We start from the raw sequence: 14,950 nt of genomic DNA on the forward strand, positions 1-14,950 counted from the left end.
AGCAAAGACCGGTATAATGTGATTAGACTTCCATTGATCGGCCCCAAAAAAAACAAAAAAACATTCAAGGTAGATAAAGGCACAGATAAGCTAATTCACATTTGTTAAAAAATGTATTTTGTGGTTTAGCGATGAAGTCAAATAGGTCATAAAAGATTTCTTTCCTACATGGAAAATACTATTTTTCACATTTTGCAATAACTTCATTCCAATAGTGCATTTTTCTCAGAAATTAATAGCGCTCCACTTGATGAATTTACTGTGTTCATTAGAGCTACATTTGCTCTTGCTCTCATACAGTGACAAAAAAATTGAGTGATATTTATATTAAAAAAAACACTTTTTGACACATCTCAAATGAATCTTATTTGTGTCTTTTTAGTTTTACTTTTTTAAAATTATTTGTTGGGCGGCACAGTGGCTGACTGGTTAGCATATCCATCTCATATTTCAGAAGCTCCAGCCTTTTTGCACATTGTTCCCGTGGCGACGTGGGTTTTCCCACATTCCCAAAACATGCATGGCAAGTACTCTCTAAATTGTCCTTAGCTATGATTGTGATTGTGAATGGTTGTTTGTCTTTTTGTGCCTTGTGATTGGCTGGCAAACAGTTCTGCGTATACGCTGCCTACTGCCATAAGACAGATGGAAAAGGTTCAAGCAGGTCGGCAACCTATTGAGGATAAGTGCAAAGATGATGGATAGATGAATGAATGGCTCAATTGATGGATAAAAGATCACTCACATTAAGTAACATTTACTAGCAAATATCTTAATATTTTCATCAAATTTTACTTTCTCTTCAATAGTGCTTTCATGAAATAAATGAGAAAATATCAAATTGGCATTCACTTGTATAACTCTTTAACACTGCCTCCTTTTATTTGACATGATCCCAAGGGTTGAGCATGAAACACCATGACCTTTGGGTTAGGATACAACCACTCTTACACCTGAATCACCCCACTCATATTGGTTGTTTGTATGTTACTGGCAACAGGCAGGATCCTCATACCACTATAATTACTCCAGGAGAACCCAAAACATAATGTTAGTTCAGCCATTAACAATGCATTGTCAAAGATGAGGAAGCCATTTTCAAAACTGATGATTGCTCTGTAACGCACGCGCGCATGCACACACACACACACACACACACACACACACACACAAACACGCACACACACAGAAACAGTCGTAGACACAGTGGCATGACTACAGCTGTTATCTCTGGACTTGAAGGTTGTAAACATTGTGCCATTTTCTTAGGGTGTCAGTAGAAAATACCACAGAGAGGAACTAGAGTAAAATTTGATCATGTTTAACAGATTATTGCTAATACATGTTACTTGAGTAATTCCTTTTAATACTTGAATGCAAGTAAAATGGACAAAAATATTCTCAATATTCCGTTTTTTAAAAAAAAATTTTTATCTGTGTAAAACTCAAACTCTGAATTTAGATTATGTTGGAGCACAGCCACTCTTCCTGACCGCTATCTCCTGTAAGCATTTCAACCCCCTTCTCATGCATTCTCGACTACATGAGCTCTGCAGCTGTTTAACATGTCATACTCTAGTGAAAGAGCCAAGTTCTGAACTGAGTCCAAACACTTTAGATGACTGTGGAAATGGTAAATATGATTTTCGTCCCACATGTGATTTATATCCGTATAAATTTTTAGTTACCATCACTGGCTATCTGGTGCCTATCGCAGCAGTCTTCAAGCAGTAAGCAGGGGACACTCAGGGCTGGTTGTCAACCAATCGCAGGACACACAGAAACGAATACACATTCACGCACCAATCACATTGAAGGAAAATTTAGAGTGTCTAACACGCCTGCCATGTTTTTTGGAATGTGGGAGGAAGCCTGAGTGCCTGAAGACAACCCGTGCAGGCTCGGGGAGAACATGCAAACTCAACACAGAAAGGCCGACACAAGCTAGATTTGAATTTAGGACTGAACAGTGAGGCAGACGTGCTAACCACCCTGCCACCGAGGCGCTCTTTGATTTGTAACTAGTTCATCCAGTATTTTGGACTGTCTTTCAAAAAGGAAACATTTATTTGGCAGCATTTTTAGATAGGATACACAGTATACAGCATAGAATCACACATTTTCATGTCATGTATTGCCCTACCTTTTTAAACTAATTCATCCCAAATTTCCTGCCTGGTGCCATGGGTCATGGAAAGCTCAGAGAGGATTGTGCTTTTTGGAATTTTCTGTCCAGTATCAAAAACAGTTTTAAACCAAAAACAAAACACACACACAAGTGCCCACACATTCAGGAATACAGCCACATACACGCACACGCATGCATGCTCACACACGAACAACGACCCTCTCAATTATAGTACCGACCAGTACCTTAGAATTTGAGACAACATAAAGGTTCAGTTCTTATTTATTGCTCATAACTTTGTTGTTGTTTTTAAAGTGTTGTTCAATTGTCTTCTGTATAAAGTTAAATACTTTAATCTATACTATATGCAGAACATTGTTTCAGCTGTGTTTGTTCTCAAATTTCTGTATAAATATTGACTAGAGTTACCGGTATTTTTTGCTCTTGTTCGTGCAGAGATTTCTTCGTATAGTTTGTCAAACACATTAATTGGAGAATGAACACTGTATCTATGTAGACCTAAAATAACAAAATAATTTGAAACTATCTTGTGAACTAAAGAAAGGAAGTGGAAAATTTTGATTACATAAAATGTACTGTAATTAGATTGGACTTACACTACTCTACAACATGTATTTCTAACATGTATGTTTCTCATCCAAGGTTAAAAAGTAAATAGTCATAGAAAAAGTAAACACAGAAAAAACGCCCTAGGATATTTTGATATGTTCACAACAAAATATATATATTTTTTCACTGAAGATGGATTGTTTCCTTTTATTGCATCTTCCTCTCCACTCCTTAGGTTTGCGCGAAGGGATTTTTCTTGAGTGAGCAGAACAAATGCTTACCCTGTAACTGCAAAGGCCATGCAGATCACTGCGATGACATCACAGGCATTTGCTTTGTAAGTTAAAATTGCACATTCATAACACACAAGACACAAAGTTCATATATTTTGGTAATCGATGGTTACATACATTTGCAATCACAATTAAATGTTTTTGTGATTTCTGCATACAATGTTAAAAAGTCAAGTATAGCACAGCTATTTCCTCAAGCCATTGTATTATTATTATTGTATTTTCATTGAACAAGCCATGCAAATATTCATAGTACATAGGAGAAAAATTATGAGATCAGCAAGGATAATAACTTCTCCAAAGGTTTAATTTTGAGTTAGCCAACTTTGAGTGCAATAAATATAATGATATTGGAGGTGTTGGTTAAAGCTGCCCTCGCCTCTGAAAAACACCAATCTTGAGTTTGATCTACTCAGGAAGCATTCCAGTACATGCTTTGCACACAATAGCTTAAAAGAAGCTAACTTGAATGAAGCTTGAAATAGTCGCCAAACACATTTAAAAGTAATACTATATGCTAAGACAGAGAAATGAAGAAAGTTTAACAATGTGGTTAATCTTCCTGGTCATTCCTGACCTGTAACAGTGACTGCAAGAGGGCAATGCAGAGAAAAAAAGCTGAAGATCAAGCAAAAGCTCTCTTTTTTTGTGTGCATATAATACTATCATTGACCCCACCCCTCCAAAAAAAAGAAATTTATCAAAAGTTTTTAAGTAAAATTTGATTGGGATGTTATAGCAGGACCTAAAAAGAGCAATTCAAAACAAATCATTCCAAGAATATTACAGTTTTGAGAGGATTTTAGAGTTCCATTGTTAACTCATTCAGCATTATCAAAGCATTATCTTCAAGGCAACCTGTAGAGCGCCAGCCGATTTCCAGCATTTTGACGAAAGACCAACAGAATATTGTATTGTATGACTATGTAGAGATATTAAAGATTGAACTGCATTCTTTACTGAAGAAAAGAAAGTCAAATTCTACCATTCTTTCTTCCGTTCTTTAGTAATCACTTTTTGAAAATAGGTTGAGTGACACCAAGCTATTTTGGACAAAAGGAGAAAATGAGGTTTTTTGTTTTTTTTTGCGAAAAGATGTGTTTTCTGCACAACAGTGACTTTGACACTTTTAATTTTGTGTAGCATCTGAAACATCTCAACAGTACTTCCCTTCGATAAAACATGAACAAAAACATTGAAAATGTGTTTTGGATGGCAAAATAACAGTTTGTGTATGTACTGTATATAAGGACATTACAACAGTGTTTGAAAAAAAAAATGAGAAGGATTCTTGTCACTGGCACAACTTAAATATTTTACATAACAATAATTCTTGTCCATGGCGCTGAAAGAGTTAAGCCCCTATGCCACTCAGGACTAACATTTTTGATTGTTGACGAATGTAGCAAAATGTGTGCTGACAGTAAAGTTCATCAGGGTTTGTTCAAGGGTGCACATGTTGGCAAAACGTTAGCCAAACGTTTGATGAGGATTTTACTTTTTGTGAGGAATGTTCAAAATTCCCTTGTCAAGAAAAGGGAAGACACATTTTCAACCTTGCAGCAGCATACAATCTTGCTGCTGTAGCAAACACTCACAGTTGTTCTCTGCTCAGTGAAAAGGGGGCTTTACCTTTGTGCAACTACAATAAGCATACGGTTGAAGTTGTCGCTGCCAAACGAGCTCCAGCAAGTTATTACAAACATCCACAGTTTCATACTTTTTCCATCCTGCACCATGTTCAATAAAATCTAGTAAACAAAAACTTCAAGAAAAAATTGTCGATTTTTGTGGTGTGATACGATGTTTTTGAAAGTGTAAGAAATTACATGATTCAGACAAGTCCCACTAAACAGATGCTTTTTACTATTGACCATGTTAATTTTAAGTCTGCTGCTTTCAGAATTGCAGTGATCACAGTATGGGTGATTTCTGTGAAATGTGTGAAGATGGCTATATGCTGACACCAAGCCAGGTTGGACGCCACAGCTGCCAACCCTGTGCCTGCCCTCTTTCTGTCCCCTCAAATAAGTATGCCTGTCTGTAATTTATTCTCAATCTTCAGTATTGCTAAGCAGTATGTCATCATTTAAATCATATTGCCTGTGTTTTCTGGACAGCTTTGCAGTCCATTGTGACAAGCAAGGTGACGTTCAACGATGTAAGTGCAAAGAGGGTTATGCTGGACAAACCTGTGAGAGGTGAGTGCTGGCTTCACTTATGTTTCTACAACATTTAAAGTGTGTCATCAAGAAGGTCAACTTGCAACTATGCATATTATGGAAGAGATTGATGCATCCCTCATAGCTTTTTTTTTTTAAGTGTTTAATTAACAGATGTTGTGTGCCCTGTAAAAACCTTGTGATCCGAAAATTTAGTTGAATTCCTCTTCATATCATATCTAGAAAACATTGAAAGAAAACTTCAGACATTTGGTAAAAGCAGATTCAGTGATTTAAAGGTACAATATGCAAGATTTAGTGACTTCTAATTAGGATCTTAAAAAGCCCCCCACCCGTTGTTGGCTGCTGGAAAAGTAAATCTTCATTCTAGTTAAGGCATTCCTGCTGTGGTGTGTGCGCTTCAAAATCTCGCCATTCTTTTAGTTGACCACTAGATGTTGCTAAATGTTACACATCATAACTTTCAAATGAAGCTGAAAAAACTCAAATGGGTAACAAACTTAATTCCATAAACAGTTTGGACTATAAGAGACAACAAAAACAAAGCGAATGATTCTAAACAAAAGGCTTACATTTTGCTTGACTGTAATAACTGCAGTGTCCTTTATCCAGGTGTGCTCCAGGCTACTATGGTATGCCAATGACAATTGGTGGTTCCTGCAAGCGATGTGACTGTAATGATAACTCTGACCCAAACCTGATCTTTAACTGGTGCCACAATGTGACCGGCCATTGTCACCACTGCTGGGGCAACACTGCTGGGCCAAATTGTGAGAGGTGTGCGCAGGGTTTCTACGGTGATGCCATTGGGGCCAAGAACTGCAGAGGTTTGGTTGCCATTGAGAATGTTAACACCGTGCATTCACACTGTATTACTCTGAAGCCAAGCTGTATAACATGCAGAATTGTCATCATTGATGAAATAACCAAGGATACCTCTGAAAAAGATGTTGCTTTGATAGCCTACTCCATCATAAGAATAATAATATTAACAATAATTTTAACTAAGACTGACTGAGTACACATGGCAAAATCCCTACGCGGTGATGCTATCTGAATGCATTACCACTTGGGGGTTATGCAGTGCTTTGCATATGTGTGCAATAGTAACAGAAATGGCATACTGTAAACACAAGGTATCAATGAAGTGAGACTTCTCTTGGAGGCATTGCAGTTCCAAAAATCAACTTTATTAATGCATGTGCCATAATTCAACTTCTAACATAATGCATTATGTCTTTTGTTTACTCCAGAGTGTGAGTGCAATAAATGTGGTACATCCTCATGTGATGACAGGACGGGAGTGTGTCACTGTAGACCGGGTGTCACTGGGCAACTCTGTGACCGCTGTGAGGTAAGACAAACCTGGGCCAGCAGTTCTTTAGTACACAAAGCTAAAATATTTAATTTCTAGAGTTAACTTTAAGATGAAAACATAGAGGAAACAAAATTAAATGATGGAAAGAATTAAGTTGTTGTATGAACTCAGCAACTATGCTGTGCTCAGTTTCAGTGTCACAGAAGATTTTGTGATTGGAAAATAGTGTTGTTTTCAGAAGGTTGACAGTCAAGTTTTATTGTTCTTTCTATAATGCCAACATCAATTTTATTTGTACGTACATCCCTGAATACCTTCAGTCTCAAAAGGCTTCTCAGGTAAAAAATAACGTCATGCCATCACAAATACACAATGGCATTCCCGTGAACAAAGCCCCCAGAAGAGGAATGAAAAACTCAAAAATCCCATCTGAGAAAATTAAGAAACCTTCTGAAGGGACCAAAACTGGGTGGAGACCTCTTCCAGGCTCAGATGCTGAGTGCCAAGATAACACATTGGCCTAGTGTGTCCATCCCAACTGAAGCGCCTCAGCAGAGGTGGCCCATCTCAAAACAGCACCACAGTCAAGTAATAATAATACTGATGACATATTGGAATCCATGGATGAGAAAAGATAGTTTTCACTTTTACAAGGGCTGTCTCAGTCGAGTGGTTAGCCTTAAATCCTGACTGAGGAAGTTCAAATGCCGATTCTGCCATGTGATTGCTAAGCTGTTCTGTTACGTTTTTAAGAATTTTTGCCATAAATGGTAAATGTGAATCTGGCCTATAATTACAGAGATTTTCAGGATTGAGATTAGGTCACTTAAGTTGTGGTTAAATGACAGCGGTATTAAAAGCTTTAGGTATCGTGCCGGAGGAGAGCGACAGATAATATTCAAAACGCATTATCTAAAATCGGAAACAAATCTGTAACAACTTCCAGGTTTTGGTGCAATAACCACATGTGTAAGACTTTCCAGGGGTACTAAATTAAACTGGGGGGGGGGGGGGGGGGGGTTATCAGTCTTTTATCAGCCTAGCTGTCCCATTTAACATCAGCAATCACAGTGCTCGAGTGGGCTTTCGGCACCTTAATTTAGTCCTTAGTGTGCTGAATTTTCTGAATAAAAAAATTGCATGAAATCGTACGCTAAATGCAGGGAGCTGTACATGGTCAGCTGCTGTGTTAGTATAGCTACTGTATCAAATAATTATTTTGGATTGGTTTTATTAACCCAAAGGCCAAATTTTTCCTGGACATGAAACACCCAAATCTTATGCCATTGGTAACCCTTTGAAATAATCAAGAACCTTAAAAAAAAAAAAAAAAAAGTGAAATAGTTGATGAAACGTCACAACAATGTAATTACTCATCGTGAAAACACACCAAACCAATTTGAGTTAGTGCAAATGCATATGCGTATCATCTTAAAGACCATGTGTACGAAAAATCTTTGTTCTATTTTTATTTTAACATACGTCACTAAACTTTTGTTTGGGAGCTTTGCGGCTGTCATCTTTCTCTCGAAATGCAATCACAAAGTAAACAGCTCTGGTCATGTGACAATATTCTTTAAACATGTGACATTGCACACATTTCATCTACACAATGTAGTATTTCAGTACCTTATGAAAAATGACTGAATAATCATTTATAGAGGCTCGTAAATAGAATTTTTTTGTGGTCACTTTTGTGACCGATTGGTTGAAATGGGTTAAGACCAATTATTCTGGAAAAGTAATTAGTTTTAGCGAAATTAAGAGCCTCTTTATATTTTAGCAAGCTATCGCACCAAACCTGATGGAGAACCTCGAGTTTGGTTGATTTGATTTTAAGTCTAATGGAGTCAAGGGCATTTGAAAGAAAACCTAAAATAATTTGTGATCCTATAAATTGAACCAATATAAGATGGAAAAGAAGCTGTTGCCAAAGACAAAGGTTCAGTGTATGTAGCAGTGGTTGATGAATTAATGTTATGGTTGTTATAATTTTGATTGTTGTCAAAACAATCGCACTGAGCAAAGACTTAAAATATTACAAGATAATGAAAAGACATCGCACTTGTACAACATCAAATGATTTTGTTAAGCCCCTGGTTAGCACTGAATCTAAAATACAGTGGGCCCCCAGTTTACGAGATTAACCCGTTCCGTGGTTGGGATCGTAACGTGAATTCGCCCTATGGCGGGCCATCCAAACCTATGTTAAATAGCTAATATGTGTAAAACCCCAGGTAAAAACATTAAAATTGTATATACTGTACATATTAAAAATTGATATCAAAATAGTATAGTAAGCTACGTATATAAAATATACATTATACAATTAAATAACAACAAAAATAAAAAATATATAAAGGACTTCTTTACCTTTGAGTGACGTGACGAGCTTGTTATGGCCCTAGTGAGAGTAGCCTAGCCTAGGCTAGGCTAGCTTAGTCTTCGTTATTCTTGATTATCTCTAGCTTTGGTTCCATATAAATCATCTTCTTACTTCTCGCTTTAACATCACTGGCAATCTTAGGACCCATGGCTAACTAATTAAAGTTTGAATTAAGCAGTAAAATGCACAATAAATAAAACATTTTAAAGCACTCCCATGAGAACAAAACTTTAAAGTGTCGCTATTTTGAATCGTGAGGCCTACCAATAGCAGACCAGCATTGGACTGACGTAAGCAGTGAGGCATGTATAAAACTAGCCAACATGGTGGTCACACACGCACGACTTAAATTTAACACCATGTCTGTGGTTCTACAGTTTCACTGTAATTGAAAGATAACAGTAAAATACTGTAAGTAGTACACAAATATAAAGCCAGCTAATGGGTTTAATCGTAGACTATAATGCACCATCATATGTACAGTATTAACCCATATGTCATCTCACAGAGTATGCAAATGACACAAGAATGCAATTAGCATTCACATCCACTGGATGGCATTATCATGCCTTATGTATGACACTGAAATGGTATGGCGTTATATCTGTGCCACAATAACGAGCACGCAATGATAAAAGCCGATGGATTTTGAGCACGGAAAAAGAAGTTGCTCGCTCAAAATTCATTTTTGCTTACTCGCGATAGCCCTCTCTCAACATCTCTTGCTGGTGATACTCCTCCCTCCCTTGCTCAACATCGCGTTCGCTCAACATCGAGCTCTCGCTCGCTCGAGTTGTCCTCTGCACGCGCTCAGTTCTGCACGCACGTAATGAATGTGCCACAAAAATAGGCAATCAGAGCTTGTAAAAGCAAATTGATTGACAGCTTAGTATCCAATGAAATTGCTTATGCTCGTAACTCGAATTGCTCGTACGACGGGCAATCCAAACCTATGTTAATTAGTGAATGCGTGCAACGCGTGCAAAAACCTTAGGTAAAAACATCACGACTTTATACACATATTAAAAATGAGTAACATAATCTACTGTACAGTTAAATTAAATAACATAAATATACAAAGTAAAAATGACATTTACCTTTGGGGCGACGTTACTTGAGCTGGGTGGAGGCGGAGGGGAGCAGAGACCAACCCGCAGAATTATTTATTTTTTTCTTAAACGAGAACTTTTTTTAAACAACGACTTTTTTTGTATAAACGAGAACTTTTTAAAACGATAGAAGATAGAAGAACATATCACCGGCGATTTCCTTGTCTTTAATCCATATTAGAAGAAGCCTCTCCATTTTGTTGTTGACCGAGGTCCGTCCCCTGGCAAGGAAAGTCATGTCCTTAGAAGACTTGCTTGCTTTAATAGCTTCCTTGTTCTTGAGAATTGTACTGATTAACGAGCGGTTACGGCCATACTCACTAGCAAGGTTAACTATGCGTGCGCCTCCTTCATATTTTTTTTTTATTATCTCCTGCTTCGTTTCTATTGTCATCATCCTCTTACTTCTTTTACCGGCACTTGCAATTTTAGAAGCCATTTCTAACAAATAAAAGTTTGCAAAGTCTTCACAACACACCGACCAGCTTGTGCCATCAAGCAAGATGAGTTCGGCCAATAGCATATCGGCATTTCTGTGATTGACGTGACACCGGCCAATAGCATATCGGCATCTCCGTGACTGCCTTAATTGACCAATAGCATATCGGCATCTCTGTGACTGCCTTAATCGACCAATAGCATATCGGCATTTTCGTGACATGCGAAAAAAGTTATTTTTGTTGATGCAGCAAAGCGAAAAAAATAGTGCGGACACACTGACCGGCATGTTGGATGGTTCATAAGACCAAAGTTTTTAGCGTAAGGGGGACAAAAAAACGCAGCGGTCCGTAGACCGGGGGCCCACTGTATGTCCCCCACTTACGCACAGACCGTTCGCCTTACGAGCAATCTGACATGCCGGCCATTGTATTTGTTCATATATTTTCGCCTTGCCACGTCATCAAAATCAGTAGTTAAAGCTTGTCAAGGCAACGTAGAACGATATTGCTCTTACAATGTCACAGTCACTGTCATGGCTTCTAAAATTGTAAGTGGCGGTAAAGGAAGAAGTAAGAGGATGATGACAATAGAAACCAAGCAGGAGATAATAAAAAAATACAAAGGAGGCGCGTGCATAGTTAACCTTGCTCGTGAGTATGGACGGAACCGCTCGGCAATCTTCTAAGGGCAATTCTTTCCTTGCCGGGGGACGGACCTCGCTCGACAACAAAATGGAGAGGCTTCTTCTATTATGGATTAAAGAGAAGGAAATAGCCGGTGATATGTTTTAGCTTGAGAAAAGTTCTTGTTTAAGAAAATAAATAAATAAATTCTGCGGGTTGGTCTCTGCTCACCTCCGTCTCCATTCAGCTCAAGTCACGTCGCCCCAGAGGAAAATGTCATTTATCCTTTGTTTATCCATGCTTGTTATATTAACTGTACAGTAGATTATGGTACCAATTTTAAATATGTGTGTAAATTAGTGATGGTTTTAACTGAATTCGCCACGCGTTGCCAGTCGATGTGTATGTACAATTGACCTCGCTTTGCTACATTAACGAAAGCATCTGCTCATGCATGACACGGTAACGCTGATATGCTTTTGCTCTTACAATGTCACAGTCACTGTCTCAGTCACGGTGTCAGTCACGGTCTCACTCACGGAGATGCTATTGGCCGGCGTCACGTCAATCACAGAAATGCAGATATGCTATTGGCCGAACGCCTTTATCTAGCTTGATGGCAAAGCTGGTCGGGACAGAAGGAAGGAGAGAAAATGAGTGAAAAACGGAAGGAAGGAATGTTGTTAAGACTTTGCAAACTTTATCTGTTAGACACGGCTTCTAAAATTGCTAGTGGCGGTAAAGGAAGAAGTAAGAGGATGATGACAATAGAAACCAAGCAGGAGCTAATAATAAAAAAAAAAATACGAAGGAGGCGCACGCATGGCTCGTGAGTATGGCCGTAACCGCTCGGCAATCTTCTAAGGGCAAGACTTTCCTTGCCGGGGGATGGACCTCGATCGACAACAAAATTGAGAGGCTTCTTCTATTATGGATTAAAGAGAAGGAAATCGCCGGTGATATGTTCTAGTTTTGAGAAAAGTTCCCGTTTAAGAAAATAAATCAATAAATTCTGCGGGTTGGTCTCTGCTCCCCTCCGCCTCCACCCAGCTCAAGTCACGTCGCCCCAAAGGTAAATGTCATTTTTCCTTTGTATATTTATGTTATTTAATTTAACTGTACAGTAGATTATGTTACTCATTTTTAATATGTGTATAAAGTCGTGATGTTTTTACCTAAGGTTTTTGCACGCGTTTCATGCATTCACGAATTAACATAGGTTTGGATTGCCCGTCATACGAGCAGTTCGAGTTACGAGCGTAGCCGCTGAACGGATTAAGTTCGTAACACGGGGGCCCACTGTGTGTGTGTGTGTGTGTGTGTGTATATATATATATATATATATATATATATATATATATATATATATATATGTGTGTGTGTATGTATATATGTATGTATATATATGTGTGTGTGTGTGCTGTGTGCATCTGGAGTAGTAACAAAAAGTAGTACTCAAAATCAGTATCCTAACATTGTTTTTTTGTACTTGGGATTCAGGAGGGCTACTCAGGTTTCTCCAGCTGCCAAGGCTGTCAAAGATGTGAATGCAGGCCAGCTTCTCTTCGTCCCACCTGTCATTCTCTCACTCACAGCTGTCTGTGCCGCCCGGGTGCCGGGGGTCGTTACTGTGAGAGGTGCCTCCCAGGCTTTTGGGACTATAGCTCCTCTGGCTGCAAGAGTAAGTTGTTCATAGATCATATTGCATGAGATTGTTTTCACATTCCTTTGACCGTATGGCCTTTTAACATCTGCTTCCAGTCCGTCATATGTTGGAAATGTTAATCTCAAATCTCAAGTACGCACACAGAGGACATTGAATATACTTTTCAAATGTGATGTTTTCTGAAGAAATATAATTCATAAATATCTTTTAGTTCTGTACACTTTTAGAATGTCCTTTTTCAATGTTTAATGTACTTATGTATTATACAGTTCCAATGTCTGTAGCATTTAGAGAATTTTGCTATTTCGGCTCTGCTTATACACAGATAATTAATTAACACGGTAATGGTCATGTATACTGCTAAGCCATAAGCAAATTCTATGGATCCTTTTTTTCCTATCTGCAACAGCTGCGGAAATTTCCTCCCATCCTAAAACAATAACGCTTCATAGTACACTGTAATAATATACCGTAAAATGTGTGTTCATGCTGTTTTACAGGGTGCGACTGTGAGAGCGGTCACTGTGACATGCAAACAGGAGAGTGCCTACCAGAGCCTGCAACAGTTAATTTGTGCAATATCAGTAAGATAAATCAACGACAGCAGCACATGGATACAGTTAACATTTCTGTACCTGATCAAACAATAACATTTTTTGCAGGTTGTGATGAATGTATTTGGCATGTTATTGGAGACCTGCGATTGTCCAACAAAACATTGGATCATCTGAAGGTTGGAGTGTTGAACATCTCTACTGGGGCTGCTGTCAATGACAGAGTCAAATACTATAACTACACTGCTCAACACTTACAGGTACATATATAGATACATCCATCCATCCATCCATCCATCCATTTTCTAGTGCCACTCATCTTCATAAGGGTCGCAGGCTTGCTGATGCCTATCCTAGCAGGCTTTGGGCAGTATACAGGGGACACCCTGGACTGGTTGCGAGCCAATTGCAGGGCACACATAGACAAACAACCATGCACGCACCAAATCACACCTAAGGACAATTTAGAATGTCCAATAAACCTGCCATTCATGTTTTTGGAGTGTGAGAGGAAGCCAGAGTGCCTGGAGAGAACCCACTTGGACCCGGGGAGAACATGCAAACTCCACACAGAAAGGCTGGAGTGAGGTGGATTTGAACTCACGTCCCTTTAACTGTGAGGCGGATGTGCTATTTGCTCAGTGGCTCAGTGAATATCACGTCTGCCTCACAGTTACACAGATACAGTCCAATGAAAATCAAACCTAAAAACAGAAATCTCAGGCAAATTAAAAAAAAAAAATAAACAGCTGGCAATATTTTTGTGTATTTATTTTATGTTTCAGAATCTTTTTTATGCCTGGAGAAATAAACTGTCTAAAATAACAACAGAGACTGGGGTGGTGGAAGACTCCACACAGGATGTCGTATCATACATCAAAAAGCTAAGTGAATTGGTCAGTACATTTACATGTCAATATAATCAGAAGTATTAAAGTGCTCAATGCTTAATTTGATTGTGTTGTATGCTTTGTTAAAGCTTGCGCTGCAATTACATTTCAAAAGTTGCATGACTGCATGCACTGTTTGGTGTTGAACATGGAAATGATCGCACATTCAAGAATTGTGTTTAAATTGAATTGTGTTTAAATTAATAGGAAAGTACAGTAAAGCTTCTGGGGAGTCAGCTTGATGAGGATACACTCCAAACTGTCATGCTTGTGGAAAATTTCGGCAAAAACCTCAGTGACCTCAACATGCGCATTGAAGGTACCATATAGCTTGACTTAAGTACACCTAAGTTTTATGGCATAAAATGACCATGAATAAAATGTTGATTGCTTTCCAGAGCGTGCAAGTGGATCGCCTATAGTCTCTCTGCAGCTATTCCATTTCATTACCATAACTCGAGATGGTTGCAACTATTATATGTCTTTGTTGTGTTTATGATCCCCATGTGTGTGAACTCCAGACAACACCAAGCATTTGAAGAGACAGTGGATTATGCCCAGGAATCTTTACTTAGACCACGATCAATACAGCTGAAGGAGTACATTTGTCACTAGATCTACGTCTAAGGAAAATTTCTTTTGCTGGGCCCAGGCTTATGCTATATAATACGCTTTTCCAGTTTCCCCAGCACTTTTAGAAACCATGCCATGTGAAAAAGACACATTTCTTGATTTTCTTTAAAAAAAAAAAAGGTGACAATGACATAACTATGAAACAAAAACAGGGAA

General features: G+C 38.4%; 1 protein-coding gene across 2 annotated transcripts in view; it reads left to right on the forward strand.

Moving 5' to 3' along the window:
• Positions 1-14,950, forward strand: part of lama4 (laminin, alpha 4) — a 68,536-nt gene that overhangs the window by 3,785 nt on the left and 49,801 nt on the right. Inside the window, exons 2-11 of one of the 2 annotated variants that reach the window (XM_088402799.1) lie at positions 2,934-3,035; positions 4,895-5,022; positions 5,112-5,192; positions 5,787-6,001; positions 6,428-6,528; positions 12,552-12,732; positions 13,218-13,301; positions 13,380-13,531; positions 14,057-14,167; positions 14,369-14,480. In XM_088402799.1, coding sequence (XP_088258925.1) covers positions 2,934-3,035; positions 4,895-5,022; positions 5,112-5,192; positions 5,787-6,001; positions 6,428-6,528; positions 12,552-12,732; positions 13,218-13,301; positions 13,380-13,531; positions 14,057-14,167; positions 14,369-14,480 — 1,267 coding nt within the window. The remainder of the gene's footprint in view (positions 1-2,933; positions 3,036-4,894; positions 5,023-5,111; positions 5,193-5,786; positions 6,002-6,427; positions 6,529-12,551; positions 12,733-13,217; positions 13,302-13,379; positions 13,532-14,056; positions 14,168-14,368; positions 14,481-14,950) is intronic. The other variant, XM_088402800.1, reaches the window with a different exon arrangement.

The sequence above is a fragment of the Hippichthys cyanospilos genome, chromosome 20, assembly GCF_059441005.1.
Source record: "Hippichthys cyanospilos isolate Australia breed blue-spotted pipefish chromosome 20, RoL_Hcya_1.0, whole genome shotgun sequence".
NCBI classification, from domain to species: domain Eukaryota; kingdom Metazoa; phylum Chordata; class Actinopteri; order Syngnathiformes; family Syngnathidae; genus Hippichthys; species Hippichthys cyanospilos.